This window comes from Octodon degus, unplaced genomic scaffold (genome assembly GCF_000260255.1).
Source record: "Octodon degus isolate 3935 unplaced genomic scaffold, OctDeg1.0 scaffold00014, whole genome shotgun sequence".
In the NCBI taxonomy this organism is placed as follows: Eukaryota; Metazoa; Chordata; class Mammalia; order Rodentia; family Octodontidae; genus Octodon; species Octodon degus.
Genome location: NW_004524590.1, coordinates 11,882,020 through 11,902,110, shown reverse-complemented (window position 1 = coordinate 11,902,110; position 20,091 = coordinate 11,882,020). Strand labels below are relative to the sequence as shown.

The 20,091-nt window shown below is 50.0% G+C and overlaps 1 protein-coding gene and 1 pseudogene across 1 annotated transcript in view; both read right to left on the bottom strand.

The window, feature by feature from the left end:
• Nucleotides 1-11,304, bottom strand: part of LOC101592871 — a 99,835-nt pseudogene extending 88,531 nt beyond the window's left edge.
• Nucleotides 11,305-15,830: 4,526 nt separating this feature from the next.
• Nucleotides 15,831-20,091, bottom strand: part of En1 (engrailed homeobox 1) — a 4,537-nt gene continuing 276 nt past the window's right edge. The window contains exons 1-2 of the mRNA XM_023709800.1: nt 19,488-20,091; nt 15,831-16,519 (exon numbers count right to left, since the gene is read on the bottom strand). The exon at nt 19,488-20,091 is cut by the window's right edge and continues 276 nt beyond it. Of these exons, the coding sequence (XP_023565568.1) occupies nt 16,203-16,519; nt 19,488-20,091 (921 nt within the window). The 3' untranslated portion in view covers nt 15,831-16,202. The remainder of the gene's footprint in view (nt 16,520-19,487) is intronic.

Below are 20,091 nucleotides of genomic sequence, written 5' to 3'. Positions count from 1 at the left end.
CTCTCTCTCTCTCTCTCTCTCTCTCTCTCTCTCCCTCCCTCCCTCCCTCCCTCCTTTCTCTTTTTCTTCCTTAGTTCCATTCATTTTCTCTTTTTTCCTCTCGGTGGCTAATATATTAAAGCTAAAGGTTATATTTCACTAAGTATAGTTAACAAATCTTAGTAATCAAAGGGCACCAAAAAAAGAAATGATCAATGATCAACTCTTCCCAAAAATTTATAGTGATGATAAGTGTAAATACTCAACCATGACCCAGATGAGCACAAGCCTGAAACGAAGTTTAGTGAATATCCCACTTCATGAGATCAAGTTTGGAAAATATCGCGCAGGTATCTCAAGTGCCAGACCACGCTAGAGGAAATGTCATTATTTTAAGTCAAGGAGAAATAATAAAATGCCTCAAAATTCAATGAATTCCTTCAACTCAGGCGCTTTAAAACTTTGGACTGAAGTGCTCAGTGTTCAGGAGACAACTAAGAGAAGCAATGGCAAAGCAAACTAGGTCCACCAAAGGCTTTTTAAATTTTTTTTTTAAAAATTTGTGTGTGTGTGTGTGTGTGTGTGTGTGTGTGTGTGTGTGTGTGTCCTGTTTCTGTTAAAACAGATTTCCTGGGAATGAAGTACTGACTATAGTCAGACACTGTATAAATGCGAAAGACTGTAATTGAAAGCACTCCTGAACGCTACGTCCCCAGGACGCAAATGGGGCAGAAGCTGAGCCAGGCTAGAGGACCTCCTCCTTGAAAGGAACTGCTGGTATGACATCGAAACGTGAGCGCCAGCTCAAGCCTCCCAAGTGTTCTGAGTGCTGGCCCTGATTAGGCAGCTCAAAGCCACTAAGACGGGCCCTTTCTCAGTGGCAAGATGCTATGAAAAGTTCTGCCAAGGCCTTTGGCTAGAACATGCTCCTTTCCCAGGAAGGCTGTGCTGTTAGCTCCGTGCTCAGCAAAGTAGCAAATGTCAGCTGAGCCTGAGCTGTGACGGCAGCACGGCCCGCGTGCACACACCCTTCCTTCTGCCCGGCAGCTGCCACATCTGCAGGTCGCGAGGCAGGTTCCAGAGGCTGAAAGGGGCCCACGAATCCAGCTCCACAGCAGCTATGGCCACAGACGCTGCGGGAGAGAGTTCAGGTTTAACTTCTGCCTGATGTTAGGATGGGTTTTGTTTTCCCCTGGAAATGAAAGGGAAATTTCCGTAAAGGTCTATAATTAGCTTGTTTGGATGCTTTCTGATTCACCTCCCCACCCCAATCTCCCTGTCATGAATTTTGCATTATCCTATGCACAATAATTCACAAAAAATTAAATAAACAATTTAATTAATTTAATTAAAATTAAATATTAAACATATTGTGTATAAGGAAGCTGCGCCTTTGATTTAATTGGGCAGGAGTACCCAAAGCAGTTTGGGTAACAGCAGAAAATAATTAAAAACAACAAGTACGTTAGCCTCTGGGTACAAGGAATAGTTGGGAGCCTTCTCTTGAGAAAGGTTTATTTAATTAAAATTAAACTAATCTTTGGAAAACATTTGATAAGCATTTCATAATACAAATCATAATCCCAAAAATGAGGCTCAGCCTGCCTCTCCACAATACAAGAAAATCATGCTAAATTATTTATCTCTAGTGGTAGCTACTTTCTCCCTTACGCCTATGTACAAACTCATGCACATGGTAATTCAATAGACAACATACTTGCTACATTTGAATTCTAGGTATTATTTAAGTCCTCTAGACTATAGATAAATATTTGCAAAATGCACTAAACTTCTTACATCTATGGCAAGAATTTAATAGATTTTGTATCTGATTTTGAACAGGGTATGGTTTTTGGAGCAAACAGGCCCCTATCAACACAAGCTCACACACACACACACACACACACACACACACACACGCAATCATGAATTCATTTAAAAGGAAAACATTAGTGATTTATCAAATCAATATCCTGGTAGCCCCAAAGTATACAGAAAAGCCTGCATCTCCAAGTCATCATCACTTGCATTCTGTTCACAAAGCATCATAATGCTTCATAGCGGAAGAGGAAGATCGCTTACATTATATCCACAGTACCATTTGTTGCCTCTGGTTTGTAAAATGGGACCTCATGTTCAGTTGCGAAACTATTAGATAAGATTAGACACAGGACACAAGAAAGACAGCAACTAGGGCCAGACATGCTCACTCCCAACACAGTTCCCAGGGCCTGACATGCTAGAATACTCAGACCTCCATACACTGCCAAATTAGGTCTCATTTTGTCTTCTAAGGCATGCGCAGGTACACCACTAAAACAGCTGACTTCTGGTCCAAGTCGAAAGTTACTGAATGCACACCTTCTAGGTGTTGGGGACCCACAGACAAAACACAGAGCCTAATTTATGGAAACTACTGTTACTCATCTCTTAAATACCCATCACCCCTAAAGGCAAATCAAAGCTATGTTCATTGACAAACAATGCACCTAACTTCTATTCTAGCATAATTTTCTTAGTCTATCAGCAGGGTTAAAATATTTACTTATAGTCTAATGATGCATAATATAAAAATTTCAACTATATTCTCTCCAAAGATTTGCTGGGTATATATTATAAAACATTATATATATATATATATATATATATATATATATATATATATCTTAACACCAAAATCAGATTTTTCAGTGATTATATGTATCCTAAAAATCATTGTTACAGTATAAACCTACCCACAGGTGTCATGCACATAGAAAAATCTAAATCTTGAAGCTTAATCCTGCCTATGCCAACATGGTTTTGTACTGCAAAGAGATCCATAACAATATGCAATATGCTATTTTAGAAGCAGTTAACTCACAATGGCAGCTAACAATTATTTTTGCAATATCAAGCATTTCTCCAAAAATTCACCTGCACACTTTTATCTGTCTCTCTGGTTGGTTCAACTTTCCTTTGATCACAAGAACAAAGTACCTTTGGAGACTTCCAGTTGGGCCGAGAGACACAGCGATCCAAAGGGTGGCTTGCCCACTGCCAGACTTAAATTTAAAAAAAAAAAAATCTGGCATACTAAGAAGCATGCAAGAAAAAGCTACAGAAGCCATCTCCAGTCCAATTAACACTTTCACAAATTTATTAGAAAAAGGTGCTTAGCGCCCTAGAAAACTCCCAGGAAAGAGTCTGGCTCAGTCCTGGCTTCTCCACCCAGGACCACAGCTGCGCAGGGTCCCCTCTGCCATCCCAGGCTTGTCAGTGGTGCCCTTCATTTGCATATCAATCCCTTCACATGATTAATATGTATTTATTGACCAGCCGGCCTCCTCAACCTAGGACAAAGGGAGAGAAACAGCCTTCTTTTAAAGCCAGCCATAACTTTCCTAGCAGAACTGACAATTGCACACAGACATGACTTCCTTCCCACTGCTCGGATGCACGAGGTGATGGAACAAAAACAGTCCAATCTAAGTACCCACACCTCAACCACTTTCTGCTGCTTCCCCTGTGAAGTCACGGGTGCCTACTTCCTGCCATCTGTGCAGAGGGACATGCCCAGGTGCTCTGCAGACCACAGAAGAGTGGCCTGCAGCCGGGGAGCTTAGATCTCTTCTGCTCAGGAAGACCTACCTATAAGACTAAGCCCTGCCTTCAAGGTCTAGCTGGCTGGCGCCTGAAATCGTGGAAGAAAGAGATTTGCCTCTTTCCAAAGGGAAATCCAGAAACAGAACGAAACTGCACCCAGCACATCCTGTGATGTGACTATTCATGAATCTTTTATCTACTCAAATAAACGTCGCATTTCCAAGATTGACATTTGGGTGTTTTATTTATTAAACAGCAAACTCCAGGTTTTTTTTAAAAAAAGATCAGTTTTAGGTCTAACAAAATGGTTCCCAGAAATTCTTTTCTATAACTTCCCATCACTCCTCCCATATGAGAAAATAAATAAATAACAGCCTGGATGGTCAGAAAGTGCCACAAACTTCCATTTTCACTCTGGCCTCTCCCACTATAAATGTCACAGATGCAACTCTGGGTAAATTTAGAAAAGCTGTGCAAGGGATTAGGATGACTCTTGTCTGTCAGGGAGCCAAGGATATTGATTCAGATAATCCAAGAGGGTTTCTGTTGTTGTTTTGTATTGTTTTTTTACTTGATCCTGGGTGGTTCTGAGATCTGCTCCATTTGATGGCTGGTTTTCCACCTCTGTCACAGTCTTGGCCCCACAAGGAGGCTGACAGCTCAGGGTAGGGACCCCAAAGAAAAGTTCAAGGAGCCTTCTTTTATATAGCCCCGAACTGTAGAAAAGAAGAAAGGGACTTTCTTCATTTAGGCAGAAGTAATTTTTAATCTAGCCTCGAAATACCATAACTCCTTCAGGACAGAAGCGTGTGCGCGCGCGCACACACACACACACACACACACACACACACACACATCCCTAACACCTGGAATTTGACTTGCTTATCAAAACACCACCAAGAAAGGTGTCATCCTTCAGTTCACAGGTACCTCTGAGTTTCCTCCCAGGAATGCTGAACCCTCAGATTTTAGGAAGGTGTTCATTAGGAGTAAATTTACTCTGCTTCAAAAAGGAATCCTGAAGGTGGCAGTCCCTCCTCTGTCTCCTACTTGCACCCTAACAAACTTCCGGAGGTTGGAGTCACATGGTACACTTTGTTCAAAGACTGGCCCCAAGCCCACTCTTACCTGAAGCCAAAAGGTGAGGGAAGGCAGTTTAGATCAGTTTAAATAACTACTTTTTTTCTTTTATTCCAACCAAATCCTATTTAATTATGTTACTTTGACAAAAACTGATCTCCATATACAGACTATACATAAAAGAATCCCAGAAAGAGGCCTAGAATTTCAAGAATGTAAACTTCAAGGACTAGGCCTGTAATGGTGAATTTACCGTATGCAATTAAACATAAAATGGCCCCAGTAGAATGTTTCAAATTTCTGCCCAAGTTTTGCCCATACAGAAATGTGATGCTTATGATTTTTTTACAAAAGGTATTTTCCTTAATAATAACTCTGAAGAATGTAACCCAAAAAATAGACCCAGGAGTCACTTTAGCAATATCCTTCTGGCTCCAACCACTTTACAAGACACCCCGAGCACAATAAGTCACTCCCTAACCCATCTCCAAAGCTGTCTTCCAAACCTAAGGCCATTCTTCTGAAAGCTGTCTGCCACTGCTCCTCACAACTACATTTTTCAGAAGATACATCCGTCAACAATACAGCCACATGTGTCAAAAATACCTGCACACAGACAGAGGATAAGAAGGAAGCATCAAGGAAAAGTAAATTCTATGTTACGGTTTCATTCTGCCCTATAAGCAGACTACACGCAGTGGCCGGCATAAACTAAGGCAGGTGTCCTGAACGGGACTTTGTCTTCTCCTTCACAAATAGTAAATTTAAATAAGTTTGACTAAAGAAAAAGAGCCCACAGGAACTCCCAACACTAGAGGAGACACGCTCCTGTTCCATTGCAGCACTCTGAGTACCTGGGAACAGGCTTCAGAAATCCACGTGGCATCCTAAGTCCCTGGGCCACACCACAGCGCACAGCCAACTAGCACATTAGGTATCCACTCTACTGGTGTCCACTCCAATACAAAAGCAGACACTTAGATTAGGACAGGTTGATTGAGCAACTGATGAAAATACACAGAAGACTTTCCTTGGGGGGTTTATGATCCTTAAAATCCAACCTCTGTCCACTGAAGAATAGACTCTGTTTGATTTTTAACTAACTGACCTCCACCTACAGGATCCAGTAAAAGGTCTGTTTAGAATACCTTCTAAATATAAAAGGACATAAATGCCCCCTCTCTTTAGCCCCTCCTCATGTCACTTTGCAGGCTGTTAATCCAAAATGGATCTCTACATTTAAATAACTAATTGGTGAAAGTGGGCCACTGTTGGGGACAGCATCCTTCATTCCCAGGTTAGTGCTGAGGGTTCCCAGTACTTCATGTTGTAAGGCCACAGATATTCGGTGGCAACCCTCACCTTCCCTCCTAGGACCAGCAAGACCTCCCCAGGCCCTGTGGGGACATCTTGCTTTCAAACACACTTCTGACTGCCCCTCTTAACCACTGAGGACCTTCGTGGTAAAACCATTAGTATCCATTGAGGGCAACCTAAAGGGCCCAACTTGCCTATAAGATGTAAACAAAGTCACCAGCTTGTCACCTGCATCCCGTCCAACCTGGTCCGTGTGAACCCCACCCTTCAACCCCCATACTCAATGCCCAAGATGTCTACTTAGGATAAGGCAGTAACCCCTTGTGAGCAAAAGCAGTGCTTCCCATTCCCCGAAACTTGTGAGCTGGTGAGGCGATGAGCAGGAGGCTGGTGGCCCCTCCTGGTTGTCTTCCCCCAGCAGTATCTTTAGTGTTACAGGGGCTTCCAGAGTCGGATGGCTGGAATGTGGAGATGCCACTGCCTTGGAGTTAATAACACAGTGTCACAAAGGAATTTAAGGCTGAAGTCAGGAAATTCTCTTATAGAAGTTTCTACCTCTCTCTTCTTCAAACCCTTCTGCTGTGTCTCAAAAGAATAAAAACCCTCCGTTGTTCTTTCTCCTGAGGCCATACCACTTCCGAATGCCCCTCATGAAATGGTCAAAGCATCCCTCATTGTCCAGGAGTCAGCCACCAGGTCACAGGGTGAGTGTTCTACGGCAAAGGTGCAGAGGCTCCGTGTCCATTTCCAAGCTGCACCATCCTTTGGGGGGGGGGCTGCCCCTGGATGGCACTTAAGTGTACCTAAGCTTTATTTTGGAAAGACATAGAAAAATAACAACAGTCACTCCAAAGCCCTCACAGTGGACAGGGACTCCTGGCCAAGCATGCAGAGGCTGGTGTAGGGCTGGAAGGGGACACTGGGCATTGTGGAGGTCTTGGATGTCCTGGCACCCTAGACAGCAGTCTGAGCCCCACTGGTTTCCCCCATAAATAGGGTAGGTTTGCAGTGGGAATGACTAAATGTCATATAAACTGGGACTCTCAGAGCTAACGCTGGACCCTCCACCTCACTTTCTTGGTCGGAATCCCTCTGTTATCAGGTTGGGAAGTCTGCGTGCAGCTACAAACACTGTTACTGGAGTGTGTGTGTGTGTGTGTGTGTGTGTGTGTGTGTGTGTTGGGGGTGGTTCTCAGCCCCAAAAATGTGGACCCCTCCCCTGGGAAGCCAGCGCTAGGCTTTCCCCGACCACTGAGACTCACAGCCAAGTGAGCTTGTGAACACGGAGACGCCTAAGGACCCGAGACAAGGAGCTCGCTCGCTCGGTCTTTCCCGGCCATGTTTGCCATTTGCGGGAATAAATGAAGCATCTGTAATCTCCATAAAAGAGCTTTCACGCTTCATTCTCTGAAACTAAGTTGAGGCTTAGAGGGAAAGAGAAAAGGGGACTTTTAATTTAAAGTAATGATCGTCAACACTGGCGCTAGAAGGGCTTTATGGGAGAAGAGGTCCCTAACCTGCTCCAGGAAGCTGGAGGGCCAAGAGTACCCTCCTAGGAAACGTGGATCCAGACTTCCTGGGTTGGTGGCCAAAGCTAAAGACGAGTAGCTTGCCTTGGAGGTTTGGGAGGGGGAAGGAATTCCAACAACTCTCTCTGGGTGGAGTTGAACAACGAGGTAGGCCAGTATAAGGCTGGAAAGACGGGAGGCACGAACTGGCTTGGGGAGGCCTGGCCTTGCCAGGGCCTCGATTAGGGAGACCAGGGGCTTCTTGGGGAATGGAGGCCCGCACCGCACACAAGAAGCTCAGGGCCTCCTTCGGGGCGCCTCCGCGGGGCCCAGACCACCTCTGGCTTCTTTCCTCAAGAGACTGGCTCTGTTTAGGGCCAAACTTCGGAGCTGGGGGTGGACACAGTGTTCTTTTGTGCCTCTCCTCCCCGTCCTCTGGGCCTACCCTGACAGAAAGTCCAAGATCAGTTAGTTTATCGCTGAAAGAGACCTTCGCTCGATTTGGGCTGAATCCAGCCCGGTGGAGACCCCACCAACTCACTGTCCCCACACCACTGCCCAGCTCACAAGGCAGCCCACCAGGCGGGTCCCTCAACCCACATCACACTCTCAACCAACCAACTGTGCACTTCTCCTTCGCACCATCCTTGAAGAGATCTGGAAAACAAGCTGGAAACCCAGTGGGTGTGGAACTGGATTCAACCGACCCCCTTGCCTCTCTAGGCCCCTCAGAACTGTTGATTTTCGCCTGCTGAAAAGATGGCGCTTCCACAGACCAAAGGTCTGGAGGCCAAGAGTGAAGGCCAGAGCTCAATCTGTGGGGGCTGCGCTCCAGAAATAGCGGACAGAGATGGAACAGCTCGTCCTGGGCAGACCCGGGTCTCTCGCACCCGCAGAGTTTGTGCCACGATCCCTTCGGGAAGCTCTGCGGGCCCGGTGGGAGCCGCCCAAGGAGGGCGAAGGGCGAAGGCAAGCTGGATGCGCGGAGCCCATTAAGAATTGGCCAATACCTCCAGGGAAAGAGAACTTAGAAGAGCAGGTCCCTAGCTTCAAAAGTAGTCATTTTATTGCGGGACGAGGCGAGGCGGCAGGGGCCAGAGCTTCCCTACAACTTTCTCTGTCCAAAAAAGGTCCCGCAGTGAGGATTGGAAAGGCGCAGCTCACCTAGTCCGGAAAGTTCGGGTGACAGCCCTTCCTGGGCCGGGTCCTCCCCGCCAGGCACCCGAGAGGCTGCTCCTGTGTCCTTGGAAGCAGGCTCGGGGCCAGCAGGGCGCGGGTGCGGGCTGCACGCCTCCTCTAGCGCCTCGGGACTAGTTGGAGCTCACTAAGCCTGGTCCCCGAGGTCCTGGGGTCCACCCCTCCCCTTGCTGGTTTGACCCCAGGACTGGTCGCTCCGACTTCCAGTCTATGCAGCTGAGGTAGCCAGGGGACTCATTAGCAAAGGAGGGCGCTGCCCAGACCGCGCCCTAGCGCTCCCGCTAGGAAGCCGCGGAGCCCACGGAGCCGGGTCAGCGTCTCTGCCCCAGAGGTCAGCGCCGGTCCCCACGTGTCCGTCGGGGGAGGGGAGCGGAAGGTCGGAGCGTCAGACCTCCCGCGGAGCGGCGGCGGCGGGCCGCGCAGGAGCCGCTCTGGAGCTGGGCGGGCGAGTACAGGCCAGGGAACCGAGAGAGCGCGGCGGAGGCCGAGGGCCCGGCCGCAGGAGGGCGGCCTAGGAAACGACGGGGAAATCGTGGCTCTGAGGTCCAGGAGGACGGAGATGCCCGAGAACCCACAGAAAAATTCCAGAGGGTAAAAGAGGAAAGAGACCCCGTCTAGACACAAATCGAAAGTGTTAGTGGGAGGGGGAAAAAAAAAAAAAAAAAAAGCCCGGGAGAAGCGGGAAGGACTGGCCGAGTGGCTCCTCGCCGCTCCGGAGCCGGCGCTGCGCGTGGCGCGGGTGGCCTTCACCCTGCGTCCCTTCCCAGGGCCGGTGCCTCACGCTGGGTGATCGAGGGCTCAGCCGAGCCGGGAGCACCCGATCTCCAGCCTTGTGCGAAACACGGGGCTCTACTGCAGCGAGGTCAAAGGCCCAGGTTCCCGAAGGTGGCAGGCTGATTCGAGCGTCCACATTGGGGTGAGGTGTGAGAGTGGAAACTGCTGAGAGAGAGGTTGATCTCAGTGGGGAGAAGATCGGGCTTCCCTGGGAACCCAACCTGAGAGCTGAGTGGGAAGTGTGGACTGAGGGCGTGAGGAGCAGGAATTTGGCCCGGAGCAGCTGGAGAGGGAAGGGGTTTGAAGAGGCACTGAGGACAGCTCCGAATTAAAAGGGGAAAGAATAAAAGCGCTCAACTAAGGTCAGTGCAGGACCCTTACCAAGTGGCAAAGTCAAATTATGGAGAAATTGAATACTGCGTGGTTCAAGCGTAACCATTCTTGAGTTTATGATACACAACAATTACAATGTAAACTTGAACCCCGCTTGTTATGACCTCAGCAACATGACCCCAAACCTCACTTTTCTTGTCTGTCAAATGGGTATGGTGATACCCAATTCAAAGAAATACGTGGTTGAACAGAGGTAATTATGTCAAATAACTAGCGATGTGACCCATTGGCCCTCAGTAAGTCGTGGCTGCATTATGATCCACTGGATATGTGCAGTGTCATCTGCTAATTGGCCCCACTGCCACCAAACAAATGACAAACCCTGTATCTGAAGGTGGAGGAGAGGAAGGAGAGAAAAGAAAGTACTGGTGAGGTGGGTACTGGGACTGCTTTTGTTTTCTTCATCATCTACAATGTCTTCAGCTGGAGGAAGTTTGAGACTACTCTGACTGCCTCTTGGCGGAAGAAGCCTTTCTGAAGAGGCGAGATTTAGCCATCAGACTGCCTGCTGTTGTCCCTCCCAGAGCATAGAAGAGGGTTTTTCTGCAGAACGAGGTTGCTCTTTGCCAGAGCTCAAGCCGGCCCACAAGCTCAACTTCTGAGTCTCTGGTCCTTAGAGCCTGGTCTCACCCACAGGGGGCTCCCTCAGCCCTGTGCTGGAAATGCCGCAGTCCAGATCGCGAGGCCGGGAGAATGACCGCGCCTCAGACGTTCTCCACCATCCCTGTGCCTGCGTGGTGGTGGAAGCAGGAGAATGTGCTGGTGGCTGGTAGCCCCTAAAACATGCCTTGTTTATACTCTACCTATCCCCCAGGCGAATTAAGAGAGGGAGTCTCTTGCCCACCTCCTACTCCGTACCCATCCTCCACAATCAACACCTCGCCCTCACCCTTACTGCCAGGGCAGAAGCGGCAGAGCTGCTGAGAGAAATTCCCTCTTCAGGGTAAGATGGGTGTGTTGTGCATCCACAGTAGGTAAATCTCTGCTTCCCTGCAGACTCACCATAACCGGAGTTCTTCCATTCCCAAGCCTGAGATCTCCCTAAATGTCCTCAAAGCAGCCCCCTCCGTGTGTGGGGGAAGAATTCCAGAGTTGAGGGGCCCTCTCTACTTCCACCGTGGCACCATGGCCAGGACAGGCTGGATGCATGAACTCAGTCAGTACGCTGCAGTGGGCCACAACTTACCAAGCTCTCCGGGAAATCTGTTTAGGAAGTTTGTTCCCACCTGCCTGGGGCTTGCTGTGTCCAGGAGGCGGAACTGGGGAGGGACAGTGTGCAGAGCTTGAGGGAGAGGTTCAGAGCTGTGATTTTTGCCCTCCAAGTTGTCCAGACCCAGCCGTCCCTGGGGAGCAGAAAAGAGTGCCTCTCCTCTCTTCTGCCTGCCCTGACTCTCTTGTGTGCCCCTCCCCCTGGTCCATTCCCCCAACCAACCCTCCTACCTTGGCCCTCATTTCCTCTGGGGGCCGCCATGGAGAGGGGTAGAGGAGCAGATCCACCCAAAGCTCTGGAAAAGATGTCCTGTCCCCTACCCTAGCTGGAATGAAGCCTACTTACTAGCTGGGAAATAAAAGCACATATTTGAATTTCCTGACAGTGTATATGTGCCAGAACCTTCTATCCCAGCAATGTGTTTGTGCTTGCTATGAACACAGTTCCATCATCAGCCCACTTATGTTTGTAGATGTGTATACTTTCCCTGTGCGTACATATACACACACGGGTGCGTACATGCTGTGTGTACATGCTTGTGTGTACATGATTTTACATGGGTGTTGCACCTGTGTGTGCATTACAACTTGATGATTCACTGATCCTTGCAGTAACCAGAGGGCTTTGCCTCTCATTTGCTGTGCACTTTTTGAGTGAGACCCTTTTTCTTCCTGGATTCTCCTATCCTCAGTCTCCTGCCTGTAAAATAAAACATTTTTATGCAAGAATTTCCAAGGACAACTGCAACATAGGAATACATGCAAAGACTGATCAACACATGGGAGGAGCAGGGTGAGAATCAGTTGAGTCTCCAGCTATTCTTCTTTCCAAAATCCCCATGCAAGGGCAACCTTCCCTGCGTTCCGGAGTGGGAGGAAGTTCAGAAAGGTCTCTGGCCTAGGGAAGATGGATAGAACAGTACTGTGCCACCTTCCCTAGGTGGGGAGAATCGTCTTCAGTCTGAACTCACTGTGATGTGTGGCTTAAATAGATCTGGACCACATGGCAAAGCCAGGGAAAGACCACTGAATGGATGACTTTCCTGCCCTCAGCCTCTTTCCCATATATATAATGGAAGAGGAAAAAGAATTATGTTACCTATGTAGCCAGAGGAATGGCTTTTCTGGAACACACCATGGAAAAGCTGTGCTGACCAAAGGAGGAGGGGCAGCCACTCCAGAGAAGCCACAGCAAACTCCTGCATGCAGGAGCATGGGGCCAGGCCCTCTGCAGCCCTGGCCTCGACTTGCAGCACCTCTGGAAGTCCGCAGGCTAACCTGCCCCTCCAGCTGGCCTCCTTGGTTTTTTCTTTATTTTAGGGCAGTGGAGGAGGGATGGAGTCCAAGGCCCTGTGGCCTCCCTTTATCTCTGGAAGCCCTGCCACAGGTGGCAGGTGAGAGCGTGGGGGGGGGGCAAACCGTGAACAGACTAGCCGTGTTCCAGGGTCCTGAGCAGCCCCAGCTAAGGGACCTCTGGTCTGGCCATACATACAACCACAAACACTAAACAGTCCCTTTCAGTCAAGGTTCCTGTGCCCATAATACATGCCTTCCACCTCCCAAGTCTAAATAAATCTATCAACACCACCTCTAAACAAACACCCGTACACAGCATGCTCTCTGAACACGTAAACACACACCCAAATACTGCAAGATCGTCTTTCCACAGCACTTTCTCCTTCCTCCAGCCCCATCCGCATGCAGCACCCTCCACCAAGGAAAAGGAGTTTTCCAGGAAGAAAACAGACCTTTGCCCTTAGAAAGAGCCAGGGATCAATATTGTTTAGACTTGGCTAGCACGTATTTCCTTCTAGGCTGAAGAAGATTTAAGTTTATGATTCAATCCAATCTTTAAAGGGGGAAAACGAAGAAAATGAGGGAGTTGTGATGGAGTGTTCAAGTATCTATCTCCATGTAGCCCCAGACTTTAATACACAGGCAGCTCACTAGGCCAGCCCCATAAATCAGAGAAATCAATGCCCGTTTATGATCATTATTACTTTCAGTTTTTTTTTTCTTAAAGAAAGAGGTATGCAAGAAAAAGCTCTCACCAGAATCCTCTTCCCCTCTTCTCTGCCCAATCAGTAAGAAAGAATATTTGAAAAGAGGAGGGAACTAAGATAGAAAAGTCATGGAGGGGGTGGCTTCAGGGCCTTGGGCAGACTCATGTACGTGCCCTAAAAATGCACAAGCTTGGAAGAGACAGAGACAAAATGTTTGAGGTCTCAGAGCTTCAGCTACCTTTGCTGAACAATGCAGAAAATGCCCCAGTGATTGAAAGATAAGTGGGCATAATGAGCAAGAAATCAAGTTGTTTAATAAACACTCAATGTCTACACTTTGCTAACGTCGTAGGAAAGGTAACTACCACTCCTCACCTGCTGGTTTTGATCTCTAGAAAGCAATGGAGAGGGGCTTTAGGGAATGACACACTTCCTGGGACTGTTGCTCACATGACCTGTGTTTAGCTCTGAATCTGGAGGTCTTGGAGCACTTAGCTACCCTAACTATCCCAGGGTGAACAGGAGGGGGATAGGCAGCCCAGCATCCAGGCACTCAAAATGGTCAAGTTTCTGTATACCTGAGCACCCTACCTCATATCTGGATGTGTTCTGAGAGGAAATAGACCCAGGGCCCTCACAGAAGTTCCGAGTGGCCAGATAACAGGACAGGTACCCTGAGCCTCAGTACCCATACTCTCTAACTTGACACAGTACAAGGGCTTAAAGATTCCTAGTTCTATTCCCAAAGGAGAGCAAAGCATCCTGGAAGCCACATTCAAGACCCACATCATTTCACCTAACTCACAGGTGAGTTGTGCAGGCATGACTAAAGAAAACAATGGTGGGTTGAAAGAGAGAAGAGTACTGCAATCAAATTAGAGACCCACTCCAATGCCAAATGCACCCTTTAAGTCCATTCCAGGCCACTAAACCCAAAGTTTCCAAGCCTCTGTGTAGGGACTTGGAGGGGCCATTCGCTGCTTGGAGTTGGGGGCTGGGGCTGTCATTCTCCTGGCTAGGACAGGAGTAGGTCATTGCACTACACCAAGGTGAATGGCTGGCCATCCTCCCTTCTCACAAAAGCAACTGAAAAGAACTCAAGAAAGGTACACAGAAATCAAGTACTGCCATGCATGCCTAAAACCCCAGAAACACACCTGCAAACACTCCAAAGTGCAAACATAAATGAGTGCATAACGTACACAGTAAGCTCACGAACGTGCCACTACAGATCTAACCACAGAGACAGGGACACTCACTATGCACACATAGGAATACACACAAAGCCAGTAGAAACTTAAATACATTAATATCTGTACAGCATCACACATATGTGCGTGTGGACACCTACTTGCCTTGCCACATTTCATGCATGCAGGTACATGCATACATACTGTACAAGATGAAAAAAGAGAGGAGCAGAAAGGATTTACAATTTAAAAACTGGACAAAGGGGGGAAAATATTTCCTAGCAGAGACTTCCCTTTTTTCCTTTCACTCTTGAATGCTGGGGGACACAGTGCCTGGTCTAGAAGACCTGACCTCTGGATCAGCAGGAAGAATCCAAACATTTCTCGCAGATGTCCAAGTGTCCTGCTAGTCATAGAGAATTGTATGTGCACCTTCCTCAGGGAGGGTAGTAAGCCAGGATTTGTTGGGTGGAATGGTGAAGCCTCAGCTTAGAAAGAGGCAGGCCTAACAGCCCACCTTGTGGAGTTATAGGCCCCCCAGCAAATACAAGCAGTGGCCACCCTACACTGTTTGCCTAGTATTCAGGCTTCTCTCTTGGCTTTATGCAGGGCCAAGCCCAGACCCACCACCTACCAACAGCATCACTCCCTCAAAAGAAGAACCCATTAAGTTTAGATACAGAGACCCCAGAAAACTCCTAACCTCCTGTGCAGTGCACGCCCCCATCTCTGCCAGTCCTTAGAATACCTTGTGCATTTAGAAAATAAAAAGCTATAACAAATCTCACACCAGGAAAAAAGAAAGAGAAGGGGGACGGAAAGAAGGAAGTAGAAAAGAAAAGGAAAGGTGCAGGCGGGCACCAGGTGCAGGTTGAATCATGGATACCAAGGCCGGCCTGGAGCAGCCGGGAAGCCCGTGCAGTTTCCGAGGTCAGAGCAGGGCTTTTCGGTCTCTGGTTTCCCTCGAACTCAGTAGGGGACCAGGTGTTTTTCGCCAGACCCTCTAGTCCCAGTTCCGAGCCAAACCCGAATGGAGCCTCGGTGCCTCCGCGCTCCTCCCTTGCCCCGAGCAGTCGTTGTGCCTCAAGGCCTGGCCAGGACTCCCGCCCCAGGCGCTCCGCTTTGGGTGAGCGCGGCGAGGCCCGCGGCGTGCCCGGGCCCGTGCCCTTCCGGAGCCCGCAAGGAGGAGGACGGCCAGCGGCTCGTGAGCACAGTGTACACTTTATTTCAGACTACAGGTTTCTGAACATAATAAAATCTTTGGCTTGTAGCGGCGGTTCAGTCTCGCAGTCTGTGGGGTCGTATTTCTCAACGAGTCTCCGGAAAACGAAAGGGGAGGCAGGACAGACAGACAGACAGACAAACAGACACAGACAGACAGACAGAAGGGTCCTGGGAGGTGGGGGTGAGGCTAGGGGCAGACAGGCGAGGGGCAGACACGCGAGGAAACGCACTCACGCACACAAAGAAAAGTCCCAGAGAAACGAGGGCCAGCGTGGAAGGCGGCGTACCGGAGAAGCAAAAACATTCAGAAGAAAAGAAAAAAGGCAACGAAAACAAAACTGGGCCAAGGGTAGCCAGGCGGGGGAGGGGGATAAAATAATTATAATAATTATAACAATAATAATAAAGGAGATTAATAAAAATGTCCAGCAAATAGAGATCGCTACACATATTTGTTTTCCTTACCTGAAATTAAATATATACAAGGTCGTAAGCGGTTTGGCTAGATAGAGCTTTATGGAGTTTGCAGTTTCATCCCTTATAGTGTGAACAGAGAATAGACCATATTTTTCGATAGCACCTGTCCGAGTCTTTCTCCCTTTCCAAAACTGTTTCGTTCAAACGTGACTGTCCGTTGTGAGGATCGCTGTTTCTGTCCATCTTCCCGCTCGCTCTCTCCTTCCCGGCGGCCAGAGGCGCAGGCGGCGACGCCGGGAGGGGCGCGGGGCGCCCGGCAGCCGCGGCTACTCGCTCTCGTCTTTGTCCTGGACAGTGGTGGTAGAGTGGTTGTACAGTCCCTGGGCCATGAGGTGCAGCGCCAGGCCGTTCTTAATGCCCGTGGCCTTCTTGATCTTGGCGCGCTTGTTCTGGAACCAGATCTTGATCTGGGACTCGTTGAGGCTGAGCTCCTGGGCCAGGGTCTGCCGCCGCTGTTCGGTGATGTAGCGGTTGGCCTGGAACTCCGCCTTGAGTCTCTGCAGCTGCTCCGCCGTGAACGCCGTCCTCGGCCGCTTGTCCTCCTTCTCGTTCTTCTTCTTCTTTAGCTTCCTGGTGCGCGGACCTGCAGCAGCGGACAGGGCCGGGTGGGGGTGGGGACGAGGGCAAGGGGAGGGGGGAGAGGGCAGAGGAAGCCGTGAGAATGGCCAGCCCAGCCCGAGACTGCCGCTTCCGGGGAGATCACGGAGGCCCTGCTAAGCCCCCGGCTCCCTCCTGCCAGCCATGCCCAGGACCGAAGAGATCCTCCATGGGTTGGAATCACTGGGGTGGGTCTCCACAGTTACCTTCTAGGGGGAGTCAACGGAGCAGCACAGGAAAACTGGCGGGGATTATAGGAGCACAACAAGCCAGGCAAGGGTAGACTTTGCACGGCACTTTGTGCCGGGAAGAGGAGAATTCAAGATGGAGAGAGACTTAGAGCACCCCATTTGGCCTAGCCCAAAGTTGGGGGGTCAGAGGCCTGCAGTTTTCACAGTTCTGAAATAAAAAAGACCTATGGATGGCAGGGCAGACCCTGTGAGATACATCCTGCAGAACGAACACTCCACCCACTACACTTTATTTCCCCATAAGCTGCCTACACTGGGCACCTACGATAAAATTCTATCTGCTTGCAGTCACTGGGCCTGAAGTTACAAGAAGCTAGGAAAAGGCTGTGAGAAGGTCACCCAGCTCCAAAGAACTTGCTGTCTGCTGCCTCTGCCCACTCTCCTTTCTCCTTGGCTTAAAGGAAGCCCTTTCTGGAGCCTGCTGAAGACACTAACTGCTCTTTTCCTGAGAACAGGCCCTTACCCAGCTGCAGGCCCATCCCAAGATCCTGGCCTTTGGGGTATTCCTCTTTGCCTCTTAGATGGTGTCAGTGAGGAGGAGAGCCCTCCCCAGTCCTCCACTCAGCCGCACAGGCAGGTCCCCCTTATTTTGCCCTTGAACATACATGCTATGATTTCAGAATTGAAACTTCTAAATAACAAAAACAAGCCAGACTGGCTTTCTTTGCTCTCCCATGACATTTTAAAGGTGACTACATCCCCTTTCCTATCCACGAACAAAACAGGCAGTGGGACAGCGCTGTGACCCCAAGATGTGTCTGGAAGAAGCCACAGGAAGGTTCTCCAAGATGGTGAAGCTCTGGAGATTCAGCTCTGGAGGAAATGGGTGAGAAGCAAACCAGGGGAGGATGTAACTCACCCACTGGTCTATGTCTGGGAAGCCCAAGACTGTCCTTCGATGCCCAGGTCCCCTGACATTGACATGCTAGGCCCTGTCTCAGTTAAGGGAGTTTAATGTGTTAAGTCCCTGTGCAGACTTTCTAAAACTGTCTGGAAAGAAGGCTGTTTATAGACTCCCCAAACCTAGCATTAGAGGGGTAAGCTGGGCAGCAGGTTCCAGGGGGAAGGCCAAGCCCTAGGGTCACTAGCTGTCCTATGACAGAATCCAGACCTTGTAGACTGTAGTGACTCAGGTCTCAGTTGTGCCTCATACCAGGGCACTATCCATGCAGGAATAAGAAGTGGTATCCAGCCTCTCCTGGCCCGCTGAAGGAGACAGGGCAGGAACAAAGACAAGGCCTGCTCCAGAGCATATGTGGGGTTTTGGTTAGCAATTAGCTCAGCAGCAGAGATGGGCCAGGAAATGTACCCATTCCCATAAAGGCCCCACTGCAAGTTGTTTATCTGGGGCATGTTAGTGTTGAGTGTGTGTATATGTGTGCGCCCGCGCATATACATGTATATCTGCGTGCAGAGGCACACGGCACTTGTAATAAAATCGTAGCCTCCTGGCCAGCCTGAGCCATGCAGCCTGACAGCTCAATCACTCTATCCATCAGGCAAGTCAATCAAAGCAGCTTTTCGGAGGTTCAGGGAGCCCGAAGTGTCAATAACAGGGCTCGAGATGGCGGGGGCTGATAGTGCACATCGATCTGAGCCTGGTCGGTAGCAATACAGCGCAGACTAGCCAGAGGACAGCAGCTGCGTGTGGCTATCTGTGCCTGGCTCCCTAAGTTGGGCCAAAGCCCTACTGTCCCCACTGGTTTGCCAGACCCTCCACGCCTATGCATCCAGCAGGCCTCAGCCTCCTCTCCCTGGGCAGAGTGGCTGTCCGAAATTAGGTCAAGCCTCGAGTTCACCAAGAGTAAGAAGCACAGGAACAAGCATAGAAGGTAAGCCAAGAAAAACTAGCCTGCCCTGGCAGAAATCGGCTAACTGGCAGGTGTGCAGAAAGAAGGACTCAAGGCAGGAAAAACACGGGGCCCAGAATGTGGGTCCCATGCAGGAGAGAAGGGGCTGAGGCAGCAACTCTCCTTCGATGCGCTGCTTTCTCTCCTCTCTCTGACCGGTGGCTCAAGAACCAAGGGCCCTGGGCCCCATCTAGCTGGCAAGTGCCTTTCTCTAGGTACCAGCCACCTGGTGTGACTGTCTTGCTACCTTACTAGGAGAGGAGGCTGGTGTTCAGTGGCTTCCCTCTTCCTGCGTGTTTCCATGTCTGTCTCTATCTGTGCAAAAAAAGACTCTCACAGAAAATATGGAGAAAATGACTGCGTCCATAAGAACTCACAGTGAAGATTATTTCTTAATCAAAAGCCTTTCTGGGTGAACACCAACCTCCGAAGTATCATCCTAGTGTAGTTTCAGACCCAGAACCCTAGGCCTACTTTCAAGTCAGCTCTAAACACTGCTTTCCCTAGCCTAAAACTCAATGACTAAATGTACACATTTCCTAAGAATATAAAAATAATAAAGGTAAAACACAGAGAAAGCCTCAGGTCTGAGAGTTCAAAAATGAAAGGATTAAGACTGCAGCCTCCGGTGACAGGAGGTGTGTGTCCCGGTGACAGCCACAGAGACCAGCTTCGCAGAAGTGGGTACACATTCGGTGGTGGCTGGAACCAGGCTTGAGGAAGAGGAAGGAGGTGAGAGATAAGAGCTGCTGAGGCTGGGTTTGCCCTCCTCTGCGGTGGTTTACAGTTCTAAGGGCCTCTGCCAAGCGGGAAGGCAGAGCGAAACCTACGAAGCCTGCGCTTAGGTACTCACCGGAGGACGGGCGATCTGAGTAGCGCGTGCAGTAGACCCAGGCGGGCCATACAAGGGGCTGCTGCGAGTCAGTTTTGACCACGGGCCCACCGTTGGCCGAGCCCATGAGTAAGATGGCAGGGTTGCCGTGCTCCGGGTACTTGGCGCCCTGCGCGCCCGGGCTCCCCGCGCTGCCGCCACTGCCGCCGCCGCTGTCCGAGGGCTTAGCGGCTGCCGCCGCCGCCGCCGCTGCCACGGCCGCCGCCGCTGCCGCCGCCGCCGCTGCAGCCGGGTTCCCGGCTTTGGACGCGCCCGCGCCAGCGGTGGTGGCCTGCTGGGAGCCGTCGGGCGGGCCACAGTTCGCGTCTGGGGCGCACAAGAGCGGGCCAGCGCCCGGCGCCCGCGTGCCCAGCGGGTGGACAGGGTCTCTACCTGTACCAGTCTGGCCTCTGTCACGCTCGGCCCGGCCTCCTCCTCCTCCTCCTCCTGCGCCTCCTCCAGCCGCCGCCGCCACCAGGAGCTGCGGCGGCGGCTGCTCCTTTTTGCAGCCGAAATCCGGCCTCAGGATGTTGTCGATGAAAAAGTTGGTGGTGCGGTGCAGCTGGGCCGCGGGCTGCGGCTGGTG